Source organism: Salvelinus alpinus, chromosome 6, assembly GCF_045679555.1.
Source record: "Salvelinus alpinus chromosome 6, SLU_Salpinus.1, whole genome shotgun sequence".
NCBI lineage: Eukaryota > Metazoa > Chordata > Actinopteri > Salmoniformes > Salmonidae > Salvelinus > Salvelinus alpinus.
The window spans coordinates 45601044-45616080 of record NC_092091.1 but is presented as its reverse complement, the minus strand read 5'-3'; the positions used below and the strand labels follow the sequence as shown (position 1 = coordinate 45616080).

General features: G+C 44.2%; 1 protein-coding gene across 1 annotated transcript in view; it reads right to left on the bottom strand.

The window, feature by feature from the left end:
• The window catches only part of LOC139578748 (kinesin-associated protein 3-like), a 46105-nt gene extending 37393 nt beyond the window's left edge, over positions 1-8712 (bottom strand). The window contains exons 1-3 of the mRNA XM_071406728.1: positions 8497-8712; positions 7796-7927; positions 6706-6848 (exon numbers count right to left, since the gene is read on the bottom strand). Of these exons, the coding sequence (XP_071262829.1) occupies positions 6706-6848; positions 7796-7927; positions 8497-8537 (316 nt within the window). The 5' untranslated portion in view covers positions 8538-8712. The remainder of the gene's footprint in view (positions 1-6705; positions 6849-7795; positions 7928-8496) is intronic.
• Between the last annotated feature and the right edge of the window lie 6325 nt (positions 8713-15037).

The window sequence follows — 15037 nt, the reverse complement described above, 5'->3', positions numbered from 1 at the left end:
GCCGGGAGGTTGTCTTCTCTCAAATGAGCCATTGATCATATTTTTGCAATATTCCTACTTGAGGTCGACCAGCATGGCCGATTTCAAGTTTTCATAACAATCGGTAGTCAGCATTTTTTGACGCAGAATATGGCCGATTACATTGCACTCCACGAGGAGACTGCGTGGCAGGCTGACCACCTGTTACGTGAGTGCATGAATGAGCCAAGGTAAGTTGCTAGCTAGCATTAAATGTATCTTATAAAAAACAAATCTTAACATAATCACTAGTTAAACTAATAATATTATCAACCATGTGTAGTTAACTAGCTTGTCCTGCGTTGCAAATAATCATTGCGGTGCTTGTTAATTTATCATCGAATCACAGCCTACTTCGCCAAAACGGGTGATGATTTAACAAGCGCATTCACGAATAAAAGCACTGTTGTTGCACCAATGTACCTAACCATAAACATCAATGCCTTTCTTAAAATAAATACACAAGTATATATTTGAAACCTCCATATTTAGTTAAAAGAAATTCATGTTAGCAGGCAATATAAATAGGGAAATTGTGTCACTGCTCTTGCGTTCTGTGCAAGCAGTCAGGGTATATGCAGCAGTTTGGGCCGCCTGGCTCGTTGCGAACTGTTTGAAGCGACCATTTCTTCCTAAACAAGACCGTAATTAATTTGCCAGAATTTTACATAATTATGACATAACATTGAAGGTTGTCCAATGTAACAGCAATATTTAGACTTAGGGATGACACCCAGTTAGGGATGACACCCGGTTCCCTATTTCACTGAAAGAATAAACGTTTTGTTTTCTAAATGATAGTTTCCGGATTTGACCATATTAATGACCTAAGGTCCGTATTTCTGTGTGTTTATTATATTATAATTATGCTGGTGTGTGGGATTACTGACGACAGGATACAAATACTCTTGTTATCAGAGCCTAATCTCATGTTTGAGAATACACTCAAACTGGCCCAGGCCATGGAGTCCGTGAATAGAAATGCACTGGATTTGCAGGCAAGGGGTGCAACTGCATGCCATACAGTAAAAGAGAGCAGCTCTGAGCTCGCTGAGATTCAAAGAAGGGAAAGCCGCGGGGCAGCCCCTCCGGTTAATAGAGACTGTTATAGTTGAAAAGTGAATGTAAATTCAAACATGAAAGGTTTTATGCATGTTGGATAATATGACACATTGCGAGGGCGTGCCACAATTAGAAAAAGCTACGAGCTACAGAAAATAAAATGAACAGAAGAAAACCGAATAGCGACGCCATAACTACCGCTCATATTAAGTAATAGAAAGTGAGTGCGCAGACGCAGAGCAAACGCTCTCAATGTACAGTGTACATTGGGTGAATATGAAAAAGGTGACGCCTTTTATTGTGGAAATGGGAATAAATGGATTTAAGGTACTGTTTGAAATAGACACGATGTAGCGTCACACTGATGAACAGGTCCCAATTCAATGAGAAGTGGAAAAAAGGTGAAGTGGACAAACTGAAAGACTCAAAATGTACACAGGGGAGAAAAAAAACTGGGATTGGAGTTGCTGATGTTCAGGTGGAATATCAAGGCCAAAATAAAAGTCTGCCTCTCTTAATAGCGGAAGGTACTGGCCCCAGCTTACTAGGGAGATGGTGGTTGGAGGAAATAAAATTGAACTGGGATGAAATCAAACATGTCACCACAGAGACATTGACACTGCAGCAGGTGATTTAAAAGCATGACTGTGTTTTCAAAGCGCTAGGGACATTGAAAGGGGTCTAAGCTACCATTCATGTTGCCCCAGATGCTACTCCCAGATTCTATTGGCCAAGATCAGTTCCATATGCCATGTTGTTGCCAGCGGACAAAAAGTACTCTCAGCTGGCTATCATATTCGGAATACAGAGATTCCACAAGTACTTATACGGGGTAACATTCACTATTGTGACCGACCATAAGCCTCTGATCTCTCTGTTCCATGAACAAAAGCCAGTACCACAAATGGTCTCTCCAAGAGTTCGACGTTGGGCTGTGTGGCTCAGGGCCATCATGTACAGAAGCCAGGTAGATACCATGGGAATGCTGATGCTCTGAGTAGGCTGCCGTTCCAGAAATCATCGCTCAGGAAGAAGAAAAGGACCAAGTCTTGATGATCGATGTGTTGGATGATGCACCGGTGAACACAGCACAAAATCAGGCAATGGACTTCAAAGGATGTGACGCTGTCACAAGTGCATTAATTTATTCTGAAAGGATGCGCTACAGTGACAGAGCCTCAGATCATGCCTTACTACGCTCGCCGCTTGGTCTTGAGTGTTTGAGATGGGTGTGTTCTGTGGGATTCAAGAGTAGTTATCCCAGTAGCGGGGAATGCTACTGAAGTTGTTGCACCAGTCACATCCAGATACGTCTGGTGGCCAAAGATGGACCAGGATGTGGAAAATGAGGTTAGCCTGTGTACAGATTGTCAGAGTAACAGGAAGTCACACACCCCCCACCGTGCCATTACATCCATGGGAATGGCCGGGAAAACCATGGACACGACTACATGTGGACTACACTGGACCCTTCCAAGGGAAAATGTTGCTCGTGCTGATTGATTCTCATTCAAAGTGAATGGATGTTTACCCCATGAACACGTCAACATTGCACGCTACGATTGAGAAGTTGAGACAAAGCTTCAGTGTCATGGGATTGCCTGAATTGCTGGTTAGCGACAATGCTACTTGTTTTACAAGCACTGAATTCACAAGTTTCATGAAACAAAATGGAATTCGGCATGTAACGTCGTCCCTTTTCACCCATTTTCAAACGGATTAGCAGAATGTGCGGTTCAGACCTTGAAGGAGATCAAATCAAATTGTATTTGTCACATGCGCCGAATACAACAGGTGTAGACCTTACCGTGAAATGCTTACTTACAAGCCCTTAAACAACAATGAGGTTCAAGAAACAGAGTTAATAAAATATTTACTAAATAAATTGACTCAATCAAAAAGTAACAATAAATGTACATAACAATAACGAGGCTACATACAGGGGGCACGGTACCGAGTCAATGTGTGGGGGTACAGATTAGTCGAGGTAATTTGTAAAGTGACTAGTTAGGAGCCTGTAAAACAGTAGCCCTCCCCTCGGGCGCCATTAGAGGAAGATGCAAGGGGACAGCATTGAAACAAATGTGTCAAGCTACAGGATCACTCCTTAAGCTACAACTGGGTTGTTACCTTCAGAAATGCGAATGTCAAGGAGATTAAGGTCAACCTTGGATCTCATCAGGCCAGACTTAAAAGTGAAAATACAACAAAAGCAATGGAATCAAAAACGTAATCATGATAACAGAGCCAAACTCAGAACTTTCTCACCTGGAGACGATATCTACACAAGAAACAATGGGTTTGGTCCCAAATGGATTCCAGCTACAATTTGAGGATTGCGCAGGACCAGTATCACATACTGTGATCATCGGAAGTGGACAAAGACTAAGGAGGCACGTGGCTCAGATCTGAGCTCAAATTCCAGTTCCATCCGTGGACTTGGATCAATGCTTAAACGAGCAGGACAGGACATTGGAACGTTCACCAGAGCTGCAGTTGGACAAACAACCTGAGACCAACAAGGCTCAACTTCCTGAGAGCACCAGTCCGGGTCAAACACCTCCTGTGAAGTCTCCACAAAAAGACTTTGTTTCACCATGAAGTGGTGAAGTGCTGGTAGCACCAGCTACACTACCTCTGAGACACTATTAGAGAGACGTCCGCCAGACTATTTCAGATCCTATTTATTTTATTTAACTAGGCAAGTCAGTTAAGAACAAATTGTTATTTACAGTTTGATGGCTTGGAGATAAAAGCTGTTTTTCAGTCTCTCGGTCTATATGCTAGCGGGGTGAACAGGCCGTGGCTCGGGTGGCTGAGGTCCTTGATCTACTTGGCCTTTCTGTGACACCAGATGCTGTAGATGTCCTGGGGGCCAGGCAGTGCGCCCCTGGTGATGCGTTGGGCTGAATGCACCACCCTCTGGAGTGGTATTCATTGATGTGAACGTCAAGAAACTTGAAGCTTCGTTTTGTTGACATTGAGAGAGAGGTTGTTTTCCTGGCACCACTCTGCCAGGGCCCCTCACCTCCTCCCTGTAGGCTGTCTTGTCGTTGTTGGTAATCAGGCCTACCACTGTTGTGTCGTCAGCAAACTTGATGATTGAGTTGGAGACGTGTAAGGCCACGCAGTCATGGGTGAACAGGGAGTACAAGAGAGGGTTGAGCACGTACCCTTTTATGGGGCCCTTGTGTTGAGGATCAGCATGGTGGAGGTGTTGTTGCCTACCTTCACCACCTGGGGTCAGCCCGTCAGGAAGTCCAGGACCCAGTTGCACAGGGCGGGGTTCAGACCCAGGGCCCCGAGCTTAGTGATGAGCTTGGAGCACAATATGGTGTTGAAGGCTGAGCTTTCATCGATGAACAGCATTCTTACATACTTATTCCTCTTGTCCAGATGGGATAGGGCAGTGTGCAGTGCAATGGCAATTGAGTCTTCCGTGGGTCTGTTGGGGAGGTATGCAAATTGTAGTGTGTCTAGGGTGTTGTCGGGTAAGGTGGAGGTGATATGATCCTTAACTAGCCTATCAAAGCACTTCATGACGACAGAAGTGAGTGCTACAGGGCGATAGTAATTTCATTCAGTTACCTTCACTTTCTTGGATACAGGAACAATGGTGGACATCTTGAAGCAAGTGGGGACAACAGACTGGGATAGTGAGAGATTGGATATGTCCGTAAACACTCCAGCCAACTGGTCTGCACATGCTCTGAGGACGCAGCTTGGAATTTGGTCTGCTATAGCCCATAGAAACTCATTGAATAACACAATCAGAAATGGCAAAACAGACAGTCCAAAAATGCATAATAAATATTAAGGTTGTGAAGTGTCTGTCCTATATCTAGGAGATACATAAAAATATAAAAATTCAACTCTGGAATTATTAAATGTTTTACACATATTTAACCCCTTTTTGGGGGGCACAAAACTACTTCCATCCTTCCATTAATTTTAAAAACCGGTACGGGGGTTAACTTCAGATGAGTCCCATGACACTTGTGGGGGTCGTAGAACAAAACAGAGAACACCATCATGTTCGTGAGAGTCTCCCCTTTCCATAGCGAGGTCAGACTGATTTTCAGGATGTCTCCTGGTCTGACAAACAGCGCTGTAGCTCTGCCACTTTACACCGCAGATGCGGTAGGCCGACATAGGCGGATGCAGTGGATTGAGACGCAGGTTATGCAATTTTGATGGGGAAAAGGTGTTTAGCTGGTCCTAATTTGCCGAAGAGGGCAGGGGAAGGCCTTGTAACTGTCCCGGAAGGGGGAGAAGCAATGGTCCAGAGTTCTCGATGTGCACAGGAGATGTGTTGATAGAATTCCTTTATTAAAGTCACCAGCTACAATAAATGCGGCCTCAGGATATTTGTAGTTTCCAGTTTGCGCAAAGTCCAGAGTAGTCGTCGCAGTGTTGGCTTGGTGGGAGATATACACGACCGTGACGATGACAGAAGAAAATTCTCTCAGGAGGTAATGTGGTCAGCATTTGATAGTGAGGAATTGCAGATCATGAAAACAAAAGGACTTGAGTTCCTGTATGTTACCACAATCACACCATGAATAGTTAATCATGAAACATACACCTCCGCCTTTCTTTTTCTCGGAGAGTTGTTTCTTCCTGTCCGCGCGATGGATGGAGAACCCCGCTGGCTGAATGTACAGGGACAGTATATCTGAGCGTACCAGAGCGCAGAATAACTGATGAATTTACGAACGCTCAACACCCATTTAATATGAACGCTCAACACCCACTTAATATGGCCGGTGTCAGTAAATGCCTGCAAAAAAGCTAATTAAATTGTTGCCAGCAGCACAGTTACAGTCACCAACGCTCTGGATAACATGAAAACAGCCTAACCAGCTCTGCTACAGCGAGTAAAACGGTCAGAGTGAGGTGTTCTCCCATTTGTCTGGGAGTAGCTAGCCAGTTAACTTGTGTGCTTGACTGCAGTGTTGTTGTGATGGTCAGAACGCTCGGATGAACCCTACTCCTCTGGTAGTGTACGCTCTGAATCAGGGATGCAAACTGGTGAGGGCCCAAAAAGGTGACACTTTTTTTTGTTGCACTGAAACATGCAAACAAAAATCCCTGATAGGGGGAAATGCAGGTTAACTAATTAAACAACAAAGACTATGATCTACATGATCAGTCTCTGTGTGTAAAATAAAGTGGTTAAAACCTCTCCGGGATTGGTGTCCCCCCTACGGGACGGTTGAGCGAACGTAGGCTAATGTGATTAGCATGAGGTTGTAAGTAACAAGAAAAAATCCCAGGACATAAGCTTTCTGCCCATATCAGATATGTCTAAATTAGGCACATTTGGGCAGTCTTGATACAACATTTTGAACAGATGTGCAATGGTTCATTGGATCAGTCTAAAACGTTGCACATACACTGCTGCCATCTAGAGGCCAAAATCTACTGAATCAACTTCCGGTAGACAGGCGTAGCGCCAATATGCTCAACTGAAAGGATACTGTTTGTTTACAGTATACTAAAATGAACTAAAAGTATGTAGTATGGTCTCATTAAGTATGTAGTATTAGTATGGGTATTCGAACACAGCTTATGTCTGTCGGCAACATCTTGCAGGGACAGGCATTATCATGATGGAACCATTACCTGATTTCTTGCGGTTCTGCAGGTAGAAGAGCAATTGCTCCACCTCTGGTAGTTTAGATGGATGAATGAGCCTGCATTCCTCCACCACCTTCCGAGCTAGGGAGGCAATGTCCGTGTTGGCGTTCAAGCTTTTTAGGCGGATGCTGTGAATAGAAAATACACATGCAACATAGTTTTGAGACATTTTCTAAGAAACAACATTGCTAGTTCCAATAACTCTTCAATGTGATGGGGAAGGAACGATAGTTTTGGTCTATGTTTCCCCTGGGACCCTACTTAGTTGTGAACATGTAAAATGGTATAAAAGCACCCCTTTTCAGGTGAGTGACTGAAAAACAACAATCTCATTCCTAGTAGCTTAGTAACATTAAGTTACATTAGGTTAGCCTCTTTTAGAATCCAAGAGTGAAATAATTACTCTCGTCTCTAACATGTAGGCTCAGCATTCCCGAACAGTCCCGTTACAAGTCAGAATGTTGAACAAACTTCATTTCAACTTACTTCACCTGTTGTCTGCCGATTTTGGCCCTATGTCAGAGGTAATCTGAGACAAAATATCCACGGGGAAGTGTTATCAACTCGACCTTCAGTACACTGGTCTGTATATTGGTTTTTCACACGTGATAAACACTTGCCCAATATGGCCAAGCATAACCAAACCACAGCCCGAACATTGTCCGAGGCAATCAGCTGTCAAACACTTCCAGCTGATTGTGAGGAAACGTGATTTGGTCGACTATGTTCGGTTACATTCGGCTATTGTTTACATATATTGCATCATGAGCAATCCGTTAGGTGATTGAAAATACAAGTGACAGAACCTACCAGCACCGCAAAAAGCACCACAAAAAAAATTGGGTAAACAACAATTTCTTGTGGATACCCCATCTCCATCTCCTACCGTCAAAACGACCAACAGCACGGAAAACCAGTAAAGTGTAAATATCATTTTTTTCAACATTCTGGCTTGTAGACTCTTGCTTCTTTTTTAGGCAGACTCTTTCAGACTGAATAGCCATGGGGTACCCCATGGTTACAGTCTGATGTTTAAGCAAACATCAGGCATGTGTGTAGCTAGACCCATGCTTACATTTTCTGACACTCCTTGCGTTCCCCAACCATCGGGTCTCCCATCTCACCGAGGATAGTTGCCTCCAACTCATACTGAACGATGAGGGCTTTCTCTGTCGGGTGGACATCCAAACTCCCCCCTTTCACTTTCCTATGGAATTAGATAAATGGCCAAGTGTCACATGAAGTGTTCATGATGGAAAACGGTTTTGATTTACAACATTTAGTTTCAACCACTAAATTGTTAGCTAGACAGTAAGCTTGAAGCCTATACTTAAATACATGTATTTTTTCATATCATTTCAAGACAAGTGTCACATTGTTAAATTTCAATAACAGCTGATTGCTAGTCATAGTTTGGGTGTAATCATTATTCCAAACAGCTGCTTTTCAACAAAAACAAGAGTTTCTATGGGAAAAATGTGGGTAGGTGCAGCAATGGCTAGAAGGGATTCAGCTTCTGTCAGATTTGATTTACACAGCAGGTTACGATAATTAACGTAGCCGGTTAGGATAATTCGGTTAAGGTTAGGAAAATGGTTAGAATTAGCTAAAATGATTCATTTAATTTAACAAAAGCTGCATCCCTTCTAGCCATGACCGGTAGGCCCCTCCCCATTTGTCGTTCCGTTTAAGAAACGTTTCGCTACAGAATAGGCGTAATGAATACGCCCCTGGCTAGCTAACGTTAGCTGCTAGTTAGGTGCTTGCAACCGTTACCTTTTCAAATACCGAGCATCTTCTGCTTGCAATTTTTCCATTTCGGAAATAATGGAATACTCATATAAAATGTTCTTTCACAGTAATTTCAACAGAACGACTGAATTTGTTAGCTAAATGTAGAGCTCTCATCGTTTCTGCTTTTGCTTTGTGTTGCTAGGATTGAGACTGTCATCCCAGCATGCAAAGCAGAAAATGAGAGGAAAAACATAGAACGTTGAAATGCGGACAAGAGAGTAACTTATCGCCATCTGTAGGTCTGGAGGAGAACATGTACACCTGGAAAGGGATACAGTTACAGGTGGGTGACTTCAGGTTTGTTTATCCGTTGACTGGGTTTAGCAGATACTGTATGTTATCCATTGTCCAATGTTCACATATGTTGTTCCACCCAGGGACCTCATGCATGAACAACATGCATTATGTTGCCTCTGGTATGACATAGTCAGGTAATGGATTCTTCAATTTCACACTTTTGTTGGATTTGATTTGTCCAGTTTTTCTAATCAGTGAAATGTAGTGCTTTTCCTTTAATCTAAGGAAACATCTTCCATTTGTAGGCCATTTCCTTTGTAACCAGCTGGTGATCTATTTGAATCCTTTTTTATTAAGTTCAAGGCTGTGTTTGATTGGTCGGACATCTTTTTTAAGTAGCGTAGCTAACATGATGGACGTCCCAACAGAAGGTTCTGGTCTCTGAGGTCGCAGGGTTAGGTGACAATGGACCTTACAGTTCTGGATGTAAATATGTGAACTTAGTGGCTAAATGTTATGTAACAGCTCAGAGCTAGGGAAAATGAATTATTCAAATCCATTTTCTTATCTGACTATTACACTGGAATGGACTCCTTTAACCCTGTTTTAAGATACATTGTGTATAACAATTCAACAGTCTGAATGCAGTCCATAAATAATAATTGCACATATGAAGGGTACAGAAAATGAGATATAGTTGAGTTATACTGTAAACCCTTTATCATCTTAACAGTCTGAACAGTCTAGTCAACAAGCCATTAATATTGACCGCACATGTGTTAAAGGGACAGAACATGTGACTGCACAACTTGAGCTAGCTGATTTTAGCCTTTCGAAGTGACAAGTGATGTCATCACTCTGAAATTTGAATCCGTAGGCGAGAAGCTACACTGGTATTTATTTTCTGGTTGAAACAGAATTTACTGGGCATTGGACAACATATGAATTCTATGGGCAACACATTGCCTTTTACTATAAAGTCAACTGAAGTGAGTGAAAGGATGGGTGATGTTTACAGTTTGCCAATGTACATTCGGTTATGTGCTGGCCAAGACTAACTTACTGTAAAATATATGTAGGAGTGTTTAATGAGGAGTGTTTGATACTATTTACCATAAAGGCATTTGCATAGGATTGGCCATGCAGACTTGTTATTTTTCTGATATCCTCTGCAGATCATGGTGCATCAACATCCAAGTCATTATTAAAGACTATGTACAGTATTGTTGACACTCACGAGGGACGATAATGCTTCTTTTTGGGATCTGAAATGTTGATTGAGCATGGTGACACGTACACATTGGGGATTTCCCTGGAGACATGAAGGCAGATTCCTGAACCATAAGTCAGACTTACTGACGCATATCTGGACCAGAAGTTCAGAGACAACAAAAACTGAGAGGCTAGGGCGATGCTTCAGCATCTGACTATCGGCAGAAAAGAAATGTCAAACAGTTTGAGTTTTGGACCGGGTGTGCCTTATCATGTGATAAGTCCAAATGTCTCTATTCAAAGCATTAAATATAAGTGAATATTTACATGTTGTTGAGTGAATGCATGCATGGTCTGACATACATTTAAATGACTTATCACTCACTGTGTAAATTAGGCTTCTTGAGACAAGAACACTGCATATGCAGTGCATGCTATGTATAGATACAAACATGAGAAGACATTGCTAAAAAATAACTGCTACATTATATGGCTGTAAGTGCCGGGTGAATGTATGGTCCGCCTTGTGTGCTTCTGGTTTTTGTGGGTTGAAAGCTCAAATACCACTCGGCATGCCTGCTCTTCTTGAGGGAGGAGGCTTCTTCTGAAACAGATAGCTAGTGTCCCACCCTCCGTCCCTGGCTCCTCTCTCACCCCTCCCAAGCCAAAGGCTCAAGCAGGTGACCCGTTAAGCCAGGGTCAGTTTTCAGCACCATCTCAAGAGGGGATCCCAGCCTATCCCTTTTTTTCCACGCTGCCTGAGGCTACCACCCGACACCAGGATCCACAGACATAGCACCACAGAAGCAACAACACTCTCACACTCGGTTCACACACACTACTCGCTCACTAGACTGGACACACACAGAGTAGGGACACTGCCACAGGCACACTAGGTCACACACAGACCGTTGATTCACACATAACTTGCTCGCTGTGCTGGACACACACACAGGGCAGGGATGTCTTCGAGCCTGGAAGACACACAAAGAGCAGGGATGTCAGAACAGGACAGAACAGGGCTCCGGGCAGCCGAGCGGAAATGGAGGAAAACTCGCCTCCCTGCGGACCTGGCATCCTTTCACTCCCTCCTCTCTACATTCTCCTCTTCTGTCTCTGCTGCTAAAGCCAATTTCTACCACTCTAAATTCCAAGCATCTGCCTCTAACCCTAGGAAGCTCTTTGCCACCTTCTCCTCCCTCCTGAATCCTCCTCCCCCTCCTCCCCCCTCCTCCCTCTCTGCTGATGACTTCGTCAACCATTTTGAAAAGAAGGTCGACGACATCCGATCCTCGTTTGCTAAGTCAAACGACACCGCTGGTTCTGCTCACACTGCCCTACCCTGTGCTTTGACCTCTTTCTCCCCTCTCTCTCCAGATGAAATCTCGCGTCTTGTGACGGCCGGCCGCCCAACAACCTGCCCGCTTGACCCTATCCCCTCCTCTCTTCTCCAGACCATTTCCGGAGACCTTCTCCCTTACCTCACCTCGCTCATCAACTCATCCTTGACCGCTGGCTACGTCCCTTCCGTCTTCAAGAGAGCGAGAGTTGCACCCCTTCTGAAAAAACCTACACTCGATCCCTCCGATGTCAACAACTACAGACCAGTATCCCTTCTTTCTTTTCTCTCCAAAACTCTTGAACGTGCCGTCCTTGGCCAGCTCTCCTGCTATCTCTCTCAGAATGACCTTCTTGATCCAAATCAGTCAGGTTTCAAGACTAGTCATTCAACTGAGACTGCTCTTCTCTGTGTCACGGAGGCGCTCCGCACTGCTAAAGCTAACTCTCTCTCCTCTGCTCTCATCCTTCTAGACCTATCGGCTGCCTTTGATACTGTGAACCATCAGATCCTCCTCTCCACCCTCTCCGAGCTGGGCATCTCCGGCGCGGCCCACGCTTGGATTGCGTCCTACCTGACAGGTCGCTCCTACCAGGTGGCGTGGCGAGAATCTGTCTCCGCACCACGTGCTTTCACCACTGGTGTCCCCCAGGGCTCTGTTCTAGGCCCTCTCCTATTCTCGCTATACACCAAGTCACTTGGCTCTGTCATATCCTCACATGGTCTCTCCTATCATTGCTATGCAGACGACACACAATTAATCTTCTCCTTTCCCCCCTCTGATAACCAGGTGGTGAATCGCATCTCTGCATGTCTGGCAGACATATCAGTGTGGATGACGGATCACCACCTCAAGCTGAACCTCGGCAAGACGGAGCTGCTCTTCCTCCCGGGGAAGGACTGCCCGTTCCATGATCTCGCCATCACGGTTGACAACTCCATTGTGTCCTCCTCCTAGAGTGCTAAGAACCTTGGCGTGATCCTGGACAACACCCTGTCGTTCTCAACTAACATCAAGGCGGTGACCCGTTCCTGTAGGTTCATGCTCTACAACATTCGCAGAGTACGACCCTGCCTCACGCAGGAAGCGGCGCAGGTCCTAATCCAGGCACTTGTCATCTCCCGTCTGGATTACTGCAACTCGCTGTTGGCTGGGCTCCCTGCCTGTGCCATTAAACCCCTACAACTCATCCAGAACGCCGCAGCCCGTCTGGTGTTCAACTTTCCCAAGTTCTCTCACGTCACCCCGCTCCTCCGCTCTCTCCACTGGCTTCCAGTTGAAGCTCGCATCCGCTACAAGACCATGGTGCTTGCCTACGGAGCTGTGAGGGGAACGGCACCTCCGTACCTTCAGGCTCTGATCAGGCCCTACACCCAAACAAGGGCACTGCGTTCATCCACCTCTGGCCTGCTCGCCTCCCTACCTCTGAGGAAGTACAGTTCCCGCTCAGCCCAGTCAAAACTGTTCGCTGCTCTGGCACCCCAATGGTGGAACAAACTCCCTCACGACGCCAGGTCAGCGGAGTCAATCACCACCTTCCGGAGACACCTGAAACCCCACCTCTTTAAGGAATACCTAGGATAGGATAAAGTAATCCTTCTAACCCCCCCCCCCCCTTAAAAGAGTTAGATGCACTATTGTAAAGTGGTTGTTCCACTGGATATCATAAGGTGAATGCACCAATTTGTAAGTCGCTCTGGATAAGAGCGTCTGCTAAATGACTTAAATGTAAATGTAAATGTCTTCCAGCCCTCGACCTAACATGGAGTTCCAAGCTCTCCACCAGGCCCATCAGAACCGCTGTAAGAACACAGATGCGTCCATGTGTCGCCACAGCCTGTCCTTCCATCTGCACCACACCATGAGGACTGAATTATTTGCCAGCTTCCTGTACCTGATGGAGCAGATCCCCCTGGGTAAGGATAGAGGCGCCACCACCCACCCTCATGGGGCTCTGGGCAAAGTGAGGGGGGATGGGTGTGTTTGAGCATGATGCGTGCACTTTAAAGGGTAAACGAACAGGAGTCTTACCACACAGGCAGAGATACAGTGTGTACTGTAGGCTGTAAATGATCTATGTGGGTATATAATATATGAGACAATCTGTCTTAATGGGACTTCTCAGCATTAATAAAGGTTAAAAAAAATATAATCCAAGTACAGTGTGTGCTTGCTGGCTGTCTGATATTGCACCATACAGTCCAGCTCCTATAGCCGAGATAATGTGCACCTGATCTAATTTATAGCCCTCTAATTTATAACCCTGATTCAGGTCCTATAATCAGTTGAAAATGTCTCCACCATCTAACCATACTGACCATCCCACCATTATTACGATCAAACAAGAGATGGAACATATGCCTCTAAATGACTGATAATATACGAAAAAGATAGTAGCACTCTGTAATGGGATACTACTACTGTACTTACAGTGACCTTGCTTAATGAAAACTTGATTTCCCCAATGAGTGTTCAGTGGGTAAAACCAACCTGTTCAAAACAAGCCCTATCAATGGCATGGTATGTGTCGTGTGTAAGCATTAACTCTGCCCTGTCATGAAGTGTGTAATTCACAACAGTCAGTTTCATAGTCATATTATTTACACATGGCAGCCAGGAATTTTTATGGGTTGAATAAAGGCCTGTTTTTATGTCTTGCTAAATGTTACATTTACACAGGCAGCAAAATTCGGATCTTTTTTTTTTTACAAATTGGTATTTTGACCAATCAGATCCCCTCTGAAAAATAGCTTATGTGGAAAGACCTGATGTGATTGGTCAAAATACCAATTAGTGGAAAAAATATCTTAATTTGCCTGCCTGTGTTTGAGACAATTCCATATTTTCTTGAAGGGGAACAGAAACCAATAGTTGTCATATCCATCTTGATATCAGATAGAGGTACAGATAGCAAGAAGATGTATTTCGTACAGCTCTGTAGTCTCATAGTAGATTGATCGTTGTGATTGTTTCAACAAGATGAAGAGGGCAAATTCAGAACAACAGTGAAATGACAAATCTGCATGTAGAAACAGTAGGTGACCTTTTGTACAGTATGTGGTGAAATTCAGGCCTTTGGTAAGAGAAGACATATACAATGTGTTTGTCCAAACAGATGGAGGTACACAAAGGCTAGTAAAGAGAAACACTATCCTTCCACTAATGAGATGAACTAATTATGGTGATGATAGGGGAAGGTGACCGTAAAATGGCAGCTGACTGGCAGAACACCTTTAACACACACATCTCTTTCACACTCTCTCTCTCTCTTTCTTCCCCTCCTCTGAGACGTCTTGTCCTTGTAACTATACTTAACCCTCTTTCCTCAAAGCGTCCCTATAAGGTCAGATGACTGAGTGTGCACACCAATATTGTATCAGAATACAGTCTCTGTGCCAAATCTGATGCCTTGTGATCCTGAAACATTTCTCTGATAAAATGGTCTGCCAAGTGAACACCTGATTCCAGAGGTCTTGAATGTGCTTGGCATCCCTCTGGGCACACACTGGTCATTTCAACGTACTGTGAAGTGCAATCAATGTGGAAAATAAGTCATCAATCAGTACTGTTTTCATCCAATTTCAACCAGCGTTGTAAAAATTGAAATAAGGGTAAAACTTTACCTTAAATACATTGACTTACCCTGACTAACAGGTTGTTACATTTATCTAATTCAACATAATCATCAGAACTACTCTATGTACAAGTTGAAATTGTTAAATTCCACATAGAAA